The 14,346-nt window shown below is 40.8% G+C and overlaps 1 protein-coding gene across 1 annotated transcript in view; it reads right to left on the bottom strand.

The window, feature by feature from the left end:
* The window catches only part of prmt3 (protein arginine methyltransferase 3), a 64,243-nt gene that overhangs the window by 32,496 nt on the left and 17,401 nt on the right, over window positions 1–14,346 (bottom strand). Inside the window, exon 11 of the mRNA XM_082535557.1 lies at window positions 2,958–3,036. Within this exon, the coding sequence (XP_082391683.1) occupies window positions 2,958–3,036 (79 nt within the window). The remainder of the gene's footprint in view (window positions 1–2,957; window positions 3,037–14,346) is intronic.

Here is a 14,346-nt window from a genome sequence, read left to right on the forward strand (position 1 = left end):
TCCTTGGGCATTTTTAATCTCTAGCTCTGCTCTAAAAGAACGTACGTACCTGGCCCCGCCTACTATCCTTGGAAACGTAAAATGATTGGCTAGAAGTGTATCACAGCTCAGGAAAAAAAAGCACCGAAATAAAGCACCGAAATGTGCGCTGCTTTTCGGTCTGGTTACTACCGTTTATGTCAGAACCGGTGCCATCATGGCACCGGACACCGGTACCCATCCCTAGTAATGACAATATTTTTGTTATTATGTCCCAATATGCAAAACCCTAGAATGAAGCAACACTTGGAAATGATGGAAAAAGGACAATATTTTGAGATTTTTTTTTTAACATAAAAACAACATGAAACAAAATCAATTTATCAAGTACTTTATGTAATAAAGAAAAGGGTAAAGAATAAAATATTATAAGCAATGGATTGTTTAATTGTAATATACGTGTAATGTGACAAACCTGGCCTTGTTTTTCCTGTGAAGCATATCATAAACTTTTGCACAGAAGATATTTATAGATTTAAAATTATCACATTTGAATCATTGTTGCTGGCATACGTGTTTGTGTTCAGTCTCACATGACCTTCGACCCACCAGGCTATAAAATGCGTGAATGGATAGTGACAGCTCAGTGATGGGTATCTCATGGCTTCTCATTATTAGCTGAAGCCTGCCTGTGACCCTGTGAGTGTCACTATACCTAATGACTGTGCACACACATTTTCACCAACACATAGGCACGTAAACATTGGACTTGTCACTTCATTTTACTCTGATTACTGAACCGAGTTAGGGCCAGGTGAGGGGAGAGGTGCTGATTGGGCAGAATCTGGACTGATGGTCTGAGAGAAAGACTGAAAAAGAAATGAAGACTGAGAGATGAATGGGCAAAGGAGGGGGTATTGTGGAATAGCTGAGAAAGAAACGTGCCGGGGGGGGGCGTCCCCAGATTCATGGCTTTGACATCTGCGTCCTTCTCGACTCACTGCTCGCAGCCCATTTCTCATGCCCCCTCCATGCCTACCCCCCCACCTCTCTCTCCTTCTCTCACCATCTCCCCCATTGGTCGGCTGTGAATGAGGGAAAGACGGTGTGGGAGGGAGCATGGGACAAAACAGATCCCTTTTCCCTGGACGCTGTGCTGCGCCAGGCAAGCAGGGACACATTTAAGGATGAAGGGGAGGTTAATGTAGTGGGGAGAATGAGAGAGCTGCTGTAACTCTCTTCTAATGTAGCTTAAACACACATACAGCAGCAGTGCTGCAGGGCTGGACTAATAACTCAGCTAAGACGTGCACACACACTGAAAATCTTAAAACAAACTCGAGAACAGAAGTTGATCAATTTAAGGTGACACAACAACTTTACTATTGCCAAATACTGGTAAATTTGAACAGCTTAAGGTGCTGTCTAGCTGTACTTATACAGAATATTTGCAGTGTTTATTTGCACAAATACTGCCTTGGGGATGTTTACCACAGAGGGAAGCCTCCACTCATATTACTGTCACAGGTAACTAACTTCTTTTTAGTGTCTGGCACCCTGCATACCAAATTAGCCGGCTTCATAAAGGCAGAAAGCCGAGTAAATCATTAGCTCACAATCTTGTCCAGGCTGATCAGACTGTAGTTTATCAAATCAAACATATCTGAGAGAGCCAAAAATGAAAAAGCATGAAATACTTTTATAACACAAAAATAATTACCATCATTTGTCCCTCCTAGCGTGTTTTATTATTCATTATTATTATATCTAAGCAATGAACTCCTAAAAACTCCTTTGGGAATAGTGAAGCCACAATGGGAGCAGGGAGGAACATGCTGCTGGAATTACTTTGTCAAAAGTAACATGCAATAACTTGATTGAGCTGTCTGTAGGTAAGTGTAGAAGATAATGAACTATGAGAAGTGCATTTATGGGAAAACAAAAGTCACTTAATCACGCTGCTGTTACATGCAAGTAATCTAAATGAGGGTACCTCGGGTTAACTTTGGATTTTATATCCTGTTGATGACATTACAGACAGACACTCAAATGCTCCACTGCTTTAAGTCCATGTTGCTGTCAGATGTTTTTCTTGTTTTTGAGTGTTTTCATTTGACATTCTGCAGTTCTGGTGGAGCGACGGTTCAGTAGAGGCAATGAGAGCAGCTTGTGCTATGACCATAAGGCTCATGATGAACCATACGTTATCTTGACCTTTAAGCTTTGCTTCACGTACTTCAAACGTTCACTTGTCTGATTTCTCTCACTAACAGATCTGTCTCTATACGCATTCTGGCTGTCCCTCTGTGTGTGTACATGTGTGTACATGTGTGTGCATGTGAGACCTCGCTCTCATTTCCCCAAGAGCCACTAAAGGCACTGTGGTGGAACCGTTCTTTAGCTCCCTCACATTTGGCACATGTCATTAAATTGGGACTTTGGCAGGGGTGGGGTGACCTGAGAGAGAGGTCTTTCCATGTGTGTCAGGCTGTAGTTTCCATTATAAGGTCCAATCATTTTGACCCAAATATCCTAAAAACACCTAACCAAGTTGCTACTGAGGCAAAAATCGAAAGTTTGGAGGCCAAACTCTGCATCAATGTGTACCATCTGACATAAGTAAAAAATAGAAGGAAACCAATCCAAACAATCCCTGTTAATATAATAGCCACTGATGACTTCCATTAACTGGCTGACACTGATACGTCCACAGTAAAATTAAACTGGCCTGTGAATTCAATTGCATCCCTTTGGTCTCAGTCTGAAACAGGAATTACAAAGTTACACACACACACACACACACACACACACACACTCAGTTTTGAGTGATTAACACATTCGCATGCACTCCCATTTCTCTGAAGAACATTTCTCAATGTAATCCTATCATTAGCCTAACAACTGGCTGTGATGTAACCATCCTTTCTGCTGTCTTGATCTTGTAATGATGACTTAACGCAACAGAAGATGTGACGTACCCGAGCCCCCGTCAGCCAAGTAGAGGTCTCTGGCATACAGGACAGAGTCCAACATGGATTCAAACAGCAAGAAGTAACCCTAGGAGGAGAGGAAATACACATCACTATCCCAACATCTTAAAGTTAGAGTTAGGGGTTAATGAACAAAAAAAGAGGTTAGAACATGTTTCTCAAGGAGTTCATGGCAGGGTTATTTTTTTTAATCTGACATGGCCATGACTGTGAATCAAGGGATATCTGCAACCCAGCATCCATGGATCTGACCTCGGGTTGACCTTGTGTTCTGCTCCAGTAGGTGGCACATTAACCGTGGTATTATTCCATTAATGCTGAAATAGATTTTTGTCCACATCTTATTGGCTTCGACCTGAGTGGCAGATACTGCTGACAAATGGCCTTTTCCACCTACTGCCAGTCCAACCAAAGGATCAACCAATCAGAAAAGCCTGGCCACTTCGGTATGTTATTTTTCAGCATATGATTTGGGCGGGTTCAAACATATGGGGAGGTTACATCTCCATCTGGGATGTTGAGGCAGAGACAAATCAGTACATGCACATCCTGTAACTGATGATCCACGACAGTCTTTTCAAAGCTGTCAAAGCATTGACTGACTTTCTCAGGAATGAAGACGCCCATGACTGCTTTCAGATCTGTATTTTAAGCTCAACATTTTAAGGCTTACATGCCTGAGTTTGTCTTTTACCAAGTTCAATTGTGCTGTGATTTAACTGATGGGCAGTTTAATATTTCAGAAATGGCTTGCTAGCACTATAGTGAAGAGTCCTCTACAAGTGAGACAGCTGATTAAATCTGTAGTGTGAACTCAATATGATGGAAAAACTTCTGGAAAAAACAGACTGATTTATGTTTAAGAATCCAGTATCTCTATATTACCTTCAGTGGAGGGAAAGAGGGACAAGGAGAGGTGAGGTCCAGGACAGAAGATAAAAAGTGAATGAGCGGTGTGTGGGTTAGTAGGCATGTATGATTAAGGACAAAACAGAGGGGAAGAAGACAGAGTGATACTGAGGAAATGCAGTGGCCGGCACATTAGCAACTCACTGAGATAAGAGCCTTATTATTCAAATAAAGACGATCTCTCGCTGGAGGTAGAAGAGAGGGGGGGGGGGGACGACAAACAGGGAAACAGCTCTGATTTATAACTGGAACTCCAAAATCGTCACCATCTCTGTCATGGGCTGACGCTGATAATGATGACAGTGATGAAACAGATATAACCGTCACATCCTCCACAAGGAGATAAACAGAGAGATTGTTTCCCTTTATCAACACTACACCAGTCTCAAACCAAAGTCAGGCCTGCGGATCGCCTGTTTGCTGACTGTTGTGGTCCAGTCAATGTCCTTAGCTGCAGAGCGAGTCGTTTTTAAACCCCTTGCACAGAGCACACTAGTCTTGTAATTTAGAGCCCAATTTCACGGGACACTGGTTCACTTGAAGGAAGGAGGACATAAGAGAGAGATGCCTGAAAGCAGTCACACCTTGTTTTTATCATCAACAATGCTCCAAAATTACTGACCCCCACACCAACACCACTGCCACACCGCTGGCCGCTTTGCATGTCCTTCCAACATCAACTACCACACCTCCCTAACTTATACATCTGCACAGCAAAATCTCCTGTGTTAAATTAACACTGGAGAGTGTCTATATGGGTCCACACCTCTGAGTGTTAAATACAACACTGTTGAGTGTTAAATTAACACGTTTGACAGTGTTATATGTTTAAAAGTAACCTAGTCAGTTTTGAAGATTAACAATGGCTAACACTGAGCAGTGCTGATTTTCTAACACTGGAATATTTCTAACATTTTGAGTTATTTTCCAGTGTTAGAAAATCAGCACTGCTCAGTGTTAGTCTTTGTTAATCTTCAAAACTGACTAGGTTACTTTTAAACATATAACACTGTCAACAGTGTTGTATTTAACACTCAGAGGTGTGGACCCATATAGACACTCTCCAGTGTTAATTTAACACTGGAGATTTTGCTGTGTGCGATGTTAATGACCAAATAATAAAAAATACATGGAGACACTGGTCTATTTCAGTTCACACAGGACAATAAGGCTTCAGTATTTAGGTTTGCCTGACAAGAAAACTTTAAGCAACAAGAAGCCATCGGTGAACATGTGTTAAAAGTTATCCCGGGCTATTAGTAAGACAATAAAATTGTATTATGCAGCATATGATGGGCCTATAACAAGTTAAAAGCCAGTCAGTGAAGATTATTCACTGTAATCTGCACACTAACTTAGCGTTTACCTTCCCAGAGAAGTAACTACATGTCCCTGGTCCACTAAGTAAGGATAATGCCTCAGTTAAGTGACTTTTAATAGGCTGCAGCTTGCTCAAAAAGCTAATGCAATAGTAATCTTGATCTAGTAATCTTGCAGTAAATGCTGTTTCTCTTGTTTTCACAGCTCTAACAAACACTGTATAGAGTCAACCAACTCTGAAACATTCTCTTTCCTAGATTACAGTGGTAACAGTTGGTCAGGATTTAATAGCTCCAAGAGCAACACGATTCACTCTGTTTGTGATGACAGAGCAGTGTATCCACACCAAGTACAAATGATGGTATTTCACTTCTTTCTGGAAATGCTTCACTCTAGGTGTAGGTTATTGATATTTATATTTAAGTTATTGATATTTATATTTAAAAGTGCAATACTGTAATTTTCTGCTGCTCATTCCTGTGCAATATCCCATCTGCCCTCCCGTCATATTTCTTTTCAAGATTTTCTTATTTAATCACCAGTGTACATATATTTATATTTATAGATACATATATATTTAGTCATCTTTTCTCTTTTACCATGTCTCTCTAATATTTTGCTCCTTACTATTTTTCTATTTTTTTTATTATTTTATTTTATTATATTTTATTATATTTTCTCCTACTGTACCATGCTGCTGAGTGACTGCTGCTCGTCAAACACATTTCATTGCAATGTTGACCCTGTGCTAACTTGCATATGACAAATAAAACTGAAAACTGAAAACTGTATAATTTGTAATGACATGACTCCCCTCACCTTACCTCCAACTGGTTGCAGCAGGTGGCTGCTGCTCCCTGAGCCTGGTTCTGTTGGCAGTTTCTTCGTATTAAAAGGGAGTTTTTCCTTCCCACTGTCACAAAGTGCTTGCTCATAGGAGGCCGTCTAATTGTTTGGGGGGGGGGGGGGGGGGGGTTCTCTGTAATATTGTAGGGTCTTTGCCTTACAATATAAAGCGTCTTGAGGTGACCGATGACCAAGACTTACAAAATAGACTTAATTTTTTATTCAATAACCAAAAGCGAGTGACTGAGACCATAAACGTAGCAGAAAGGTGTTTACAGTGGTAAAGTCAGAAAGCTGTTTTCTCGTAGACTTCTATAGTACCCAAATTCTTTTTGTAACCACAGCTAATGCCATCTGGTGGCCTTCAGATTGAATACAGGCTTTAGGCACTTCACATTTGGTTAGTTTTGGGGGTTTTCTTTGTACCTGGAAGCTACATCCATTATTTTACACACACAAACACACACAAATTAATGCTACATTAAGTCTGCATTAGGTCTGTGTGACTGTGGTTAAAAAATTTAGGCAACTTGCATTTCATACTTTTATACTAAACACGCATGTTAATATGTATCACGACTGGAATCTATGCATGTTCTTTCCTATTCAGCTGCTTCTCATTTTCTTTCAGTTACCTCACGGTTTACAAACCAGGCTGGAGACCATCTCTGTACTAAAAACAGATGAAATTGACATGATCTCAAAACAAGTTTTCTTTTACAGCCAAAGTTCTATTATCTTTATTTACAGCACATAAAATGAGTATTGAACACATCTCCAATTTTCTAAGTAAATATATTTTTTAAAGTGCTACAAAAGCCTTTGTTGGTAATGACAGCTTTAAAACACCTGGAGAAAGTAGTTGCATGCATTGCTCAGGTGTGATTTCTTCCAGTCTTCAAATCCTGAAGGTTCTGTTTTCTATTGCTGTTTTTTTTTTTTTTGCCTGTCCCGTTTTGCTCTTTTGCCGTTTATTGCTGTTTGCTATGTATCTGCTGCCTCTTGGTCTTCTTTTACGTTCTTTTAATGTAACCTTTCATTGTTACACTGATGACCTGCAGCTTTATGTTCCTCTAACCATTGGAAATTGTGCTGAAGTCTCTAAACTAGAACCTTGTCTATGTGCAATTAGGGGCTGGTTATCGGATAACTTCTTGCTACTAAATACTGATAAGACAGAGTTGATGGTCATTGGACCACAAAAATTTCAGCACTTGTCCCAAAGTTTCATCTTGAAAATTGATGACAATGTCATAAATTGCAGGGACAAGGTAAAAAAAACTTGGGCGTGTGGTTTGACATGGTGCTCTCCTTCGAGTCTCATGTAAAAGAGATAACAAAGACCACCTTTTATCATTTGTGGAGCATAGCCAAAATCAGACAAGTTTTGTCAAGCGACAATGCAGAGGTTCTTGTCCATGCATTTGTGTCTTCACGTATTGATTATTGTAATGCTCTTCTTTCTGGGCTACTAAAGAAAAGTTTTAGAGGTCTACAGATGGTGCAAAATGCAGCTGCTTGGGAAATTTGGCACATTACCCCTTGTGGTGGGGCGTGGTCTGCGGTGCCGTGCAGATGCACCTGCACGGCATCCGCAATCACGCCCGCCGTGTTAAAACACGGGGACTCAGGGGTTGGTGGGGGGTTGTGGTGTGAGGTGATGTAAAAAAAAATGTCTCAAAACACTGATCCCTGGACCCGCCGTGCCTCCCTTCCTGGGTTTCGGCACCACTGTAAACGACCACGGCAGACCCTGGTGCACGTTCATGCTTTGCAGCATACTTTATTAACACTTTCAGGGTTGCTGTACATCCGCACCCAGAGCTCAGCTCTCCCGCTGCCAGCTCAACATAACGACCACAACAACAACGCCAACCACAGGACCCAGTACAATATTTAATTCGGTGGGGTGTGATTGCGGATGCCGTGCAGGTGCGTCCGCCTCCTCTGCACGGCACCGCAGACCATGCCCCACCACACCCCTGTAATGAGATCTCTTCATTGGCTATCTTGTCAGGTTCCAGCAGATTTTAAGGTCCTGCTGCTCACCTATAAGGCTTTAAATGATTGGCACCTTCATACCTCTCCGACCTTTTACACCTTTATGTTTCATCCCGTGCTCTATGATCTCAGGACTCTGGCCTTCTAAAGGTTCCTAGAGCCAGAAAAAAGACAACTGGAGAGCGTGCTTTTTCTTTTCGTGCCCCGTTTCTGTGGAACACCCTCCCTCAAGATATTAGGCAGGAATGCTCTGTGGAGGTTTTTAAAACTAAGTTGAAGACACATTTGTTCACCCTATCTTACATGTCTTAATTCTATGACTTGTTTTTAACTTGTATTGTGTTTTTTATTTGTATTGCTATGTATCGCTTTTATTTATTTATGTTTTTAGTTTCAGATAGCTGTACAGCACTTTGTTTGAAAGCGCTTTATAAATAAAGTTATTATTATTATTATTATTATTATTATTATTATTATTATCATTATTATTATGGGGGCCCTTCTGTGAACTTTAGTTATTTCCATAGATTTTCAGTCGGATTCAGGTCTGGTGATTGGTAGGGCCATTCTAGCAGCTTTTTCTTTCTTTCAAACCAACTGAGAGTTTCCTGGAATGTGTGTTTGGGATCAGTGTCTAGCTGAAAAGTCCACCCGTCTTTATCATCCTGGTAGATGGCAGCAATTTCTTTTTTCTTTTTTTATCAAGAATGTCTCTGTTCACTTTTCCAATTATTCTTTCCTCAATTAAATGAAGCTTGCCAGTGCCGTATGCTGGAAAAAAGAGCCCCTCACCATTATGTTCCCACCTCCAACTAACATGGTGTGTATTACAGCATCCAAAGAGCATCGAATTTTGGTCTCATCTGACCAGACTATAGTCTCCCAGTATTTCACAGGTTTGTCTAAATGTTCTTCAGTAAACTTTAAATGTGCTTCAACGTGTTTTTTCTTTAGCAATCCAGTCTTCAGTCTTGTTTCTGTAGCTCTCCACAAGTGATCCTTGGGTCTTGGACAACTGTTCTGATTGTTATTTCTACTCCTCTGTCTAAAATCTTGCGGGAGCACCTGGTCGTGGACGGTTCATGGTGAAATTATGTTCTTTCCACTTCCGGATGATAGTGCCAAAAGTGCTCACTGGAACCTTCAGTAGTTTTGAAATTCTTCTGTAACCAGTGCCATTAGTATGTTTTGCAACAATAAGGTTGTAAAGGTCATGAGAGACCTCGTGAGGTGTTTCTTATGTGACATCTTGGTAATGAGACACCTTTTTATAGGCCATCAGATGGGACTGAAACAGCTGATATTAATTTGCACTAAGTGGCAGGATTGCTTTCTAATTACTGATAGATTTATGCTGGTGTTATGACTTTCCATGTCTTTTTGCACCCCCTTTCTTCATATGTTCAATACATTTTCCCTGGTTCATATTTCATCATTACACACAACTTAAATATAACCTAATTTATGGACATCTATGTTTTGATCTCTTTGCATTTGCAGATTGGATGGGTTGTTACCGACATCTGGTAAGAAGTTCATGTCAATGGCAACTTTAGCAATATATTTACTTCAGTACTTATTTTACCAGCTGTATACACTGTCCCTGACAAGTTGGTTAATCAATACCAGTGAATAATAATAGAGGGATGAGCCTGAGTTGTTTTGTTTTTTTAATAGTTCCATGAAAAGTAAACCAAGAAAGAGTTTATTTTTCCCCTCTTCATTTTTTGAACTGCACTTTATATGTATTGACTTGTGTTAAGAAAAACAAGATTAAATCTCACCACTACAGTGACTTACTAACTTTTTTTATACCATTTCCACATATTGATCCACCTGCCTGAAGGGCTCAGTACCACAGACAGGCAAGCTAAGTGCGAGGAAACAGCTCCCTTGACTTCCTTTCAGACAGTCAGGCTGTTTGGATACTTGACACTATAGTCACTGTGCATTTCCATAAAAGAGACTAATGAAAACCTAATGAGAATGGGCTGGAGCAGCTTATACCCATTAACCAAATTAGCATATAAAACACAATCGCCCTGAGTGGGATAATACACATGCATCTATACATACACACACACACACACACACACACACACACACACACACATATATATACATATATACACACACACACACACACACACACACACACACACACATATATATATATATATATATATGTGTATATATATATATATATATATATATATATATATATTAGGGGTGCAACGATACACAAAATTCACGGTTCGGTTCGGTTCGATACTTTTGTGTCACGGTTCGATATTTTTTCGATACAAAAAATGTTCATGCATTTTTAATTTGTCATTTATTAAAATTATAAATATATATTTTAACTCAAAAGTACAGTTTTTAAATTTAACCCTAACCCTTGTGCGCGTTTTTTATTTTGACAGCGAATGCGCACCTGACAAAAAGTATTTAGTCAGCCACCGATTGTGCAAGTTCTCCCACCTAAAATGATGACAGAGGTCAGTAATTTGCACCAGAGGTACACTTCAACTGTGAGAGACAGAATGTGAAAAAAAAATCTATGAATTCACATGGTAGGATTTGTAAAGAATTTATTCGTAAATTAGGGTGGAAAATAAGTATTTGGTCACTTCAAACAAGGAAAATCTCTGGCTCTCACAGACCTGTAACGTCTTCTGTAAGAAGCTTTTCTGTCCCCCACTCGTTACCTGTATGAATGGCACCTGTTTGAACTCATCATCTGTATAAAAGACACCTGTCCATAGCCTCAAACAGTCAGACTCCAAACTCCGCCATGGCCAAGACCAAAGAGCTTTCGAAGGACACCAGGAAAAGTATTGTAGACCTGCACCAGACTGGGAAGAGTGAATCTACAATAGGCAAGCAGCTTGGTGTGAAAAAATCAACTGTGGGAGCAATCATCAGAAAATGGAAGACATACAAGACCACTGATAATCTCCCTCGATCTGGGGCTCCACGCAAGATCTCATCCCGTGGGGTCAAAATGATCATGAGAACGGTGAGCAAAGATCCCAGAACCACACGGGGGGACCTGGTGAATGACCTGCAGAGAGCTGGGACCAAAGTAACAAAGGTCACCATCAGTAACACACTACAACGGCAGGGAATCAAATCCCGCAGTGCCAGACGTGTTCCGCTGCTGAAGCCAGTGCATGTCCAGGCCCGTCTGAAGTTTGCCAGAGAGCACATGGATGATACAGCAGAGGATTGGGAGAATGTCATGTGGTCAGATGAAACCAAAGTAGAACTTTTTGGTATAAACTCAACTCGTCGTGTTTGGAGGAAGAAGAATACTGAGTTGCATCCCAAGAACACCATACCTACTGTGAAGCATGGGGGTGGAAACATCATGCTATGGGGCTGTTTTTCTGCCAAGGGGACAGGACGACTGATCCGTGTTAAGGACAGAATGAATGGGGCCATGTATCGTGAGATTTTGAGCCAAAACCTCCTTCCATCAGTGAGAACTTTGAAGATGAAACGCGGCTGGGTCTTCCAACATGACAATGATCCAAAACACACCGCCCGGGCAACAAAGGAGTGGCTCCGTAAGAAGCATCTGAAAGTCCTGGAGTGGCCTAGCCAGTCTCCAGACCTCAACCCCATAGAAAATCTGTGGCGGGAGTTGAAAGTCCATGTTGCTCGGCGACAGCCCCAAAACATCACTGCTCTCGAGAAGATCTGCATGGAGGAATGGGCCAAAATACCAGCTACTGTGTGTGCAAACCTGGTAAAGACCTATAGTAAACGTTTGACCTCTGTTATTGCCAACAAAGGTTATGTTACAAAGTATTGAGTTGTATTTTTGCTATTGACCAAATACTTATTTTCCACCCTGATTTACGAATAAATTCTTTACAAATCCTACCATGTGGATTCATGGATTTTTTTTTCACATTCTGTCTCTCACAGTTGAAGTATACCTCTGGTGCAAATTACTGACCTCTGTCATCATTTTAGGTGGGGGAACTTGCACAATCGGTGGCTGACTAAATACTTTTTTGCCCCACTGTATATATATATATATAAAACACCCAGCACGCCCCTGCGGGCGGTTTATCCTTCAAGCTCGGGTCCTCTACCAGAGGCCTGGGAGCTTGAGGGTTCTGCGCAGTATCTTAGCTGTTCCCAGGACTGCGCTCTTCTGGACAGAGATCTCCGATGTTATTCCCGGGATCTGCTGGAGCCACTCGCCTAGCTTGGGAGTCACCGCACCTAGTGCTCCGATTACCACGGGGACCACCGTTACCTTCACCCTCCACATCCTCTCAAGCTCTTCTCTGAGCCCTTGGTATTTCTCCAGCTTCTCGTGTTCCTTCTTCCTGATATTGCTGTCATTCGGAACCGCTACATCGATCACTACGGCCGTCTTCTTCTGTTTGTCTACCACCACTATGTCCGGTTGGTTAGCCACCAACATTTTGTCCGTCTGTATCTGGAAGTCCCACAGGATCTTAGCTCGGTCATTCTCCACCACCCTTGGGGGCATCTCCCATTTTGACCTCAGGACTTCCAGTTTATACTCGGCACAGATGTTCCTGTACACTATGCTGGCCACTTGGTTATGGCGTTCCATGTATGCCTTGCCTGCTAGCATCTTGCACCCTGCTGTTATGTGCTGGATTGTCTCTGGGGCATCTTTACACAGCCTGCACCTGGGGTCTTGCCTGGTGTGATAGACCCCAGCCTCTATGGATCTTGTACTCAGAGCTTGTTTTTGTGCTGCCATGATTAGTGCCTCTGTGCTGTCTTTCAGTCCAGCTTTGTCCAGCCACTGGTAGGATTTCTGGATATCAGCCACCTCCTCTATCTGCCGGTGGTACATACCGTGCAGGGGCCTGTCCTTCCATGATGGTTCCTCGTCTCCCTCCTCTTTCTTGGGTTTCTGCTGCCTGAGGTATTCACTGAGCACTCGGTCAGTTGGGGCCATCTTCCCAATGTATTCTTGGATGTTCGTTGTATATACATATACATATATACACACACACATATATACATATATACACACACACACACACACACATACATATATATACACACACACACATACATATATATACACACACACACATACATATATATATACACACACACACATATATATACACACACACACACACACACACACACAGATAGATAGATAGATAGATAGATAGATAGATAGATAGATAGATAGATAGATAGATAGATAGATAGATAGATAGATAGATAGATAGATAGATAGATAGATAGATAGATAGATAGATAGATAGATAGATAGATAGATAGATAGATAGATCGATCTACATAAAGGAAAAAAATATGTATTTCTTTTTTCCTTTCTTTTTCAGTTTTACATCTGTCAAGAATAGATTAGATATTTAGATATTTCACTGGGTTATTATCTCTTAAGCATAAGTATTCTTTAGAAACTCTACAAAGAAAACTTTTATAATTACTGTGTCTTCATGTATGTACTTGGTGAAGACGTATTGAAAACTTTGTATCTAATAGCTACACATTTTGTGCCTATCAACCCTTTGGAGATTGAGTTGCTTTCTGTTATTGCTAGCATGAAGAATTTTGGTACAAAATCTGCATCAGCAATTTACACTTTCCTCCGCTCCTCAGTACCTCCTCTCTCCTTCTGCACTCACAACACGTTTTCCTCAATTACTGCAGATCATCATCGCTTCCAGTCCCAGGAGGGCCAAGGCAAAATAAAGGAGATGGTGTGCATGAATGAATGCATGTGTGGGGGAATAGGTCCATGCTTCACTGAACACTCAAGGCAGCACCTCTACATCAATGAGCCTCTTCTGTACCATCCAGGATTGGATGACACTGAATTATCATCAACATATCACACACACAAATCCCTGTAATAGATTTTTAGGGTGTTAACGCTTGGCGAATGCAGTATAATTTCCATTTAAAGACATGCAAATGAGAGATAGAGATGGAAGATAGTGTATTTGCAGTGCAGGTACAAGGTTATTAGAGGCCGTATTAGAGACTGAAATCAATTAGGTTTTTAGATGGTGGTAAGAGTTTCACACAACCAACTAGAACTGTTTTATTAAGTTTGCAAAATATTTTAAAGTTTAGTGTTTTAATGTATAATACAAGACTTTTAACTTCAGTTTTATAAGGTGCTATCAGCTGCTGAGAAGAGAATCTTTATCAAGTCAGCAGTATTTTTTAATATAATATTCTATAATATAATATATTGTTATTATTATATAATATACTATAATATAATCTATAATGTCAGATGTAATGAAAAAAACATTAACATTAC

This window comes from Aulonocara stuartgranti, assembly GCF_965226115.1.
Source record: "Aulonocara stuartgranti genome assembly, chromosome: 1".
Taxonomy (NCBI): domain Eukaryota; kingdom Metazoa; phylum Chordata; class Actinopteri; order Cichliformes; family Cichlidae; genus Aulonocara; species Aulonocara stuartgranti.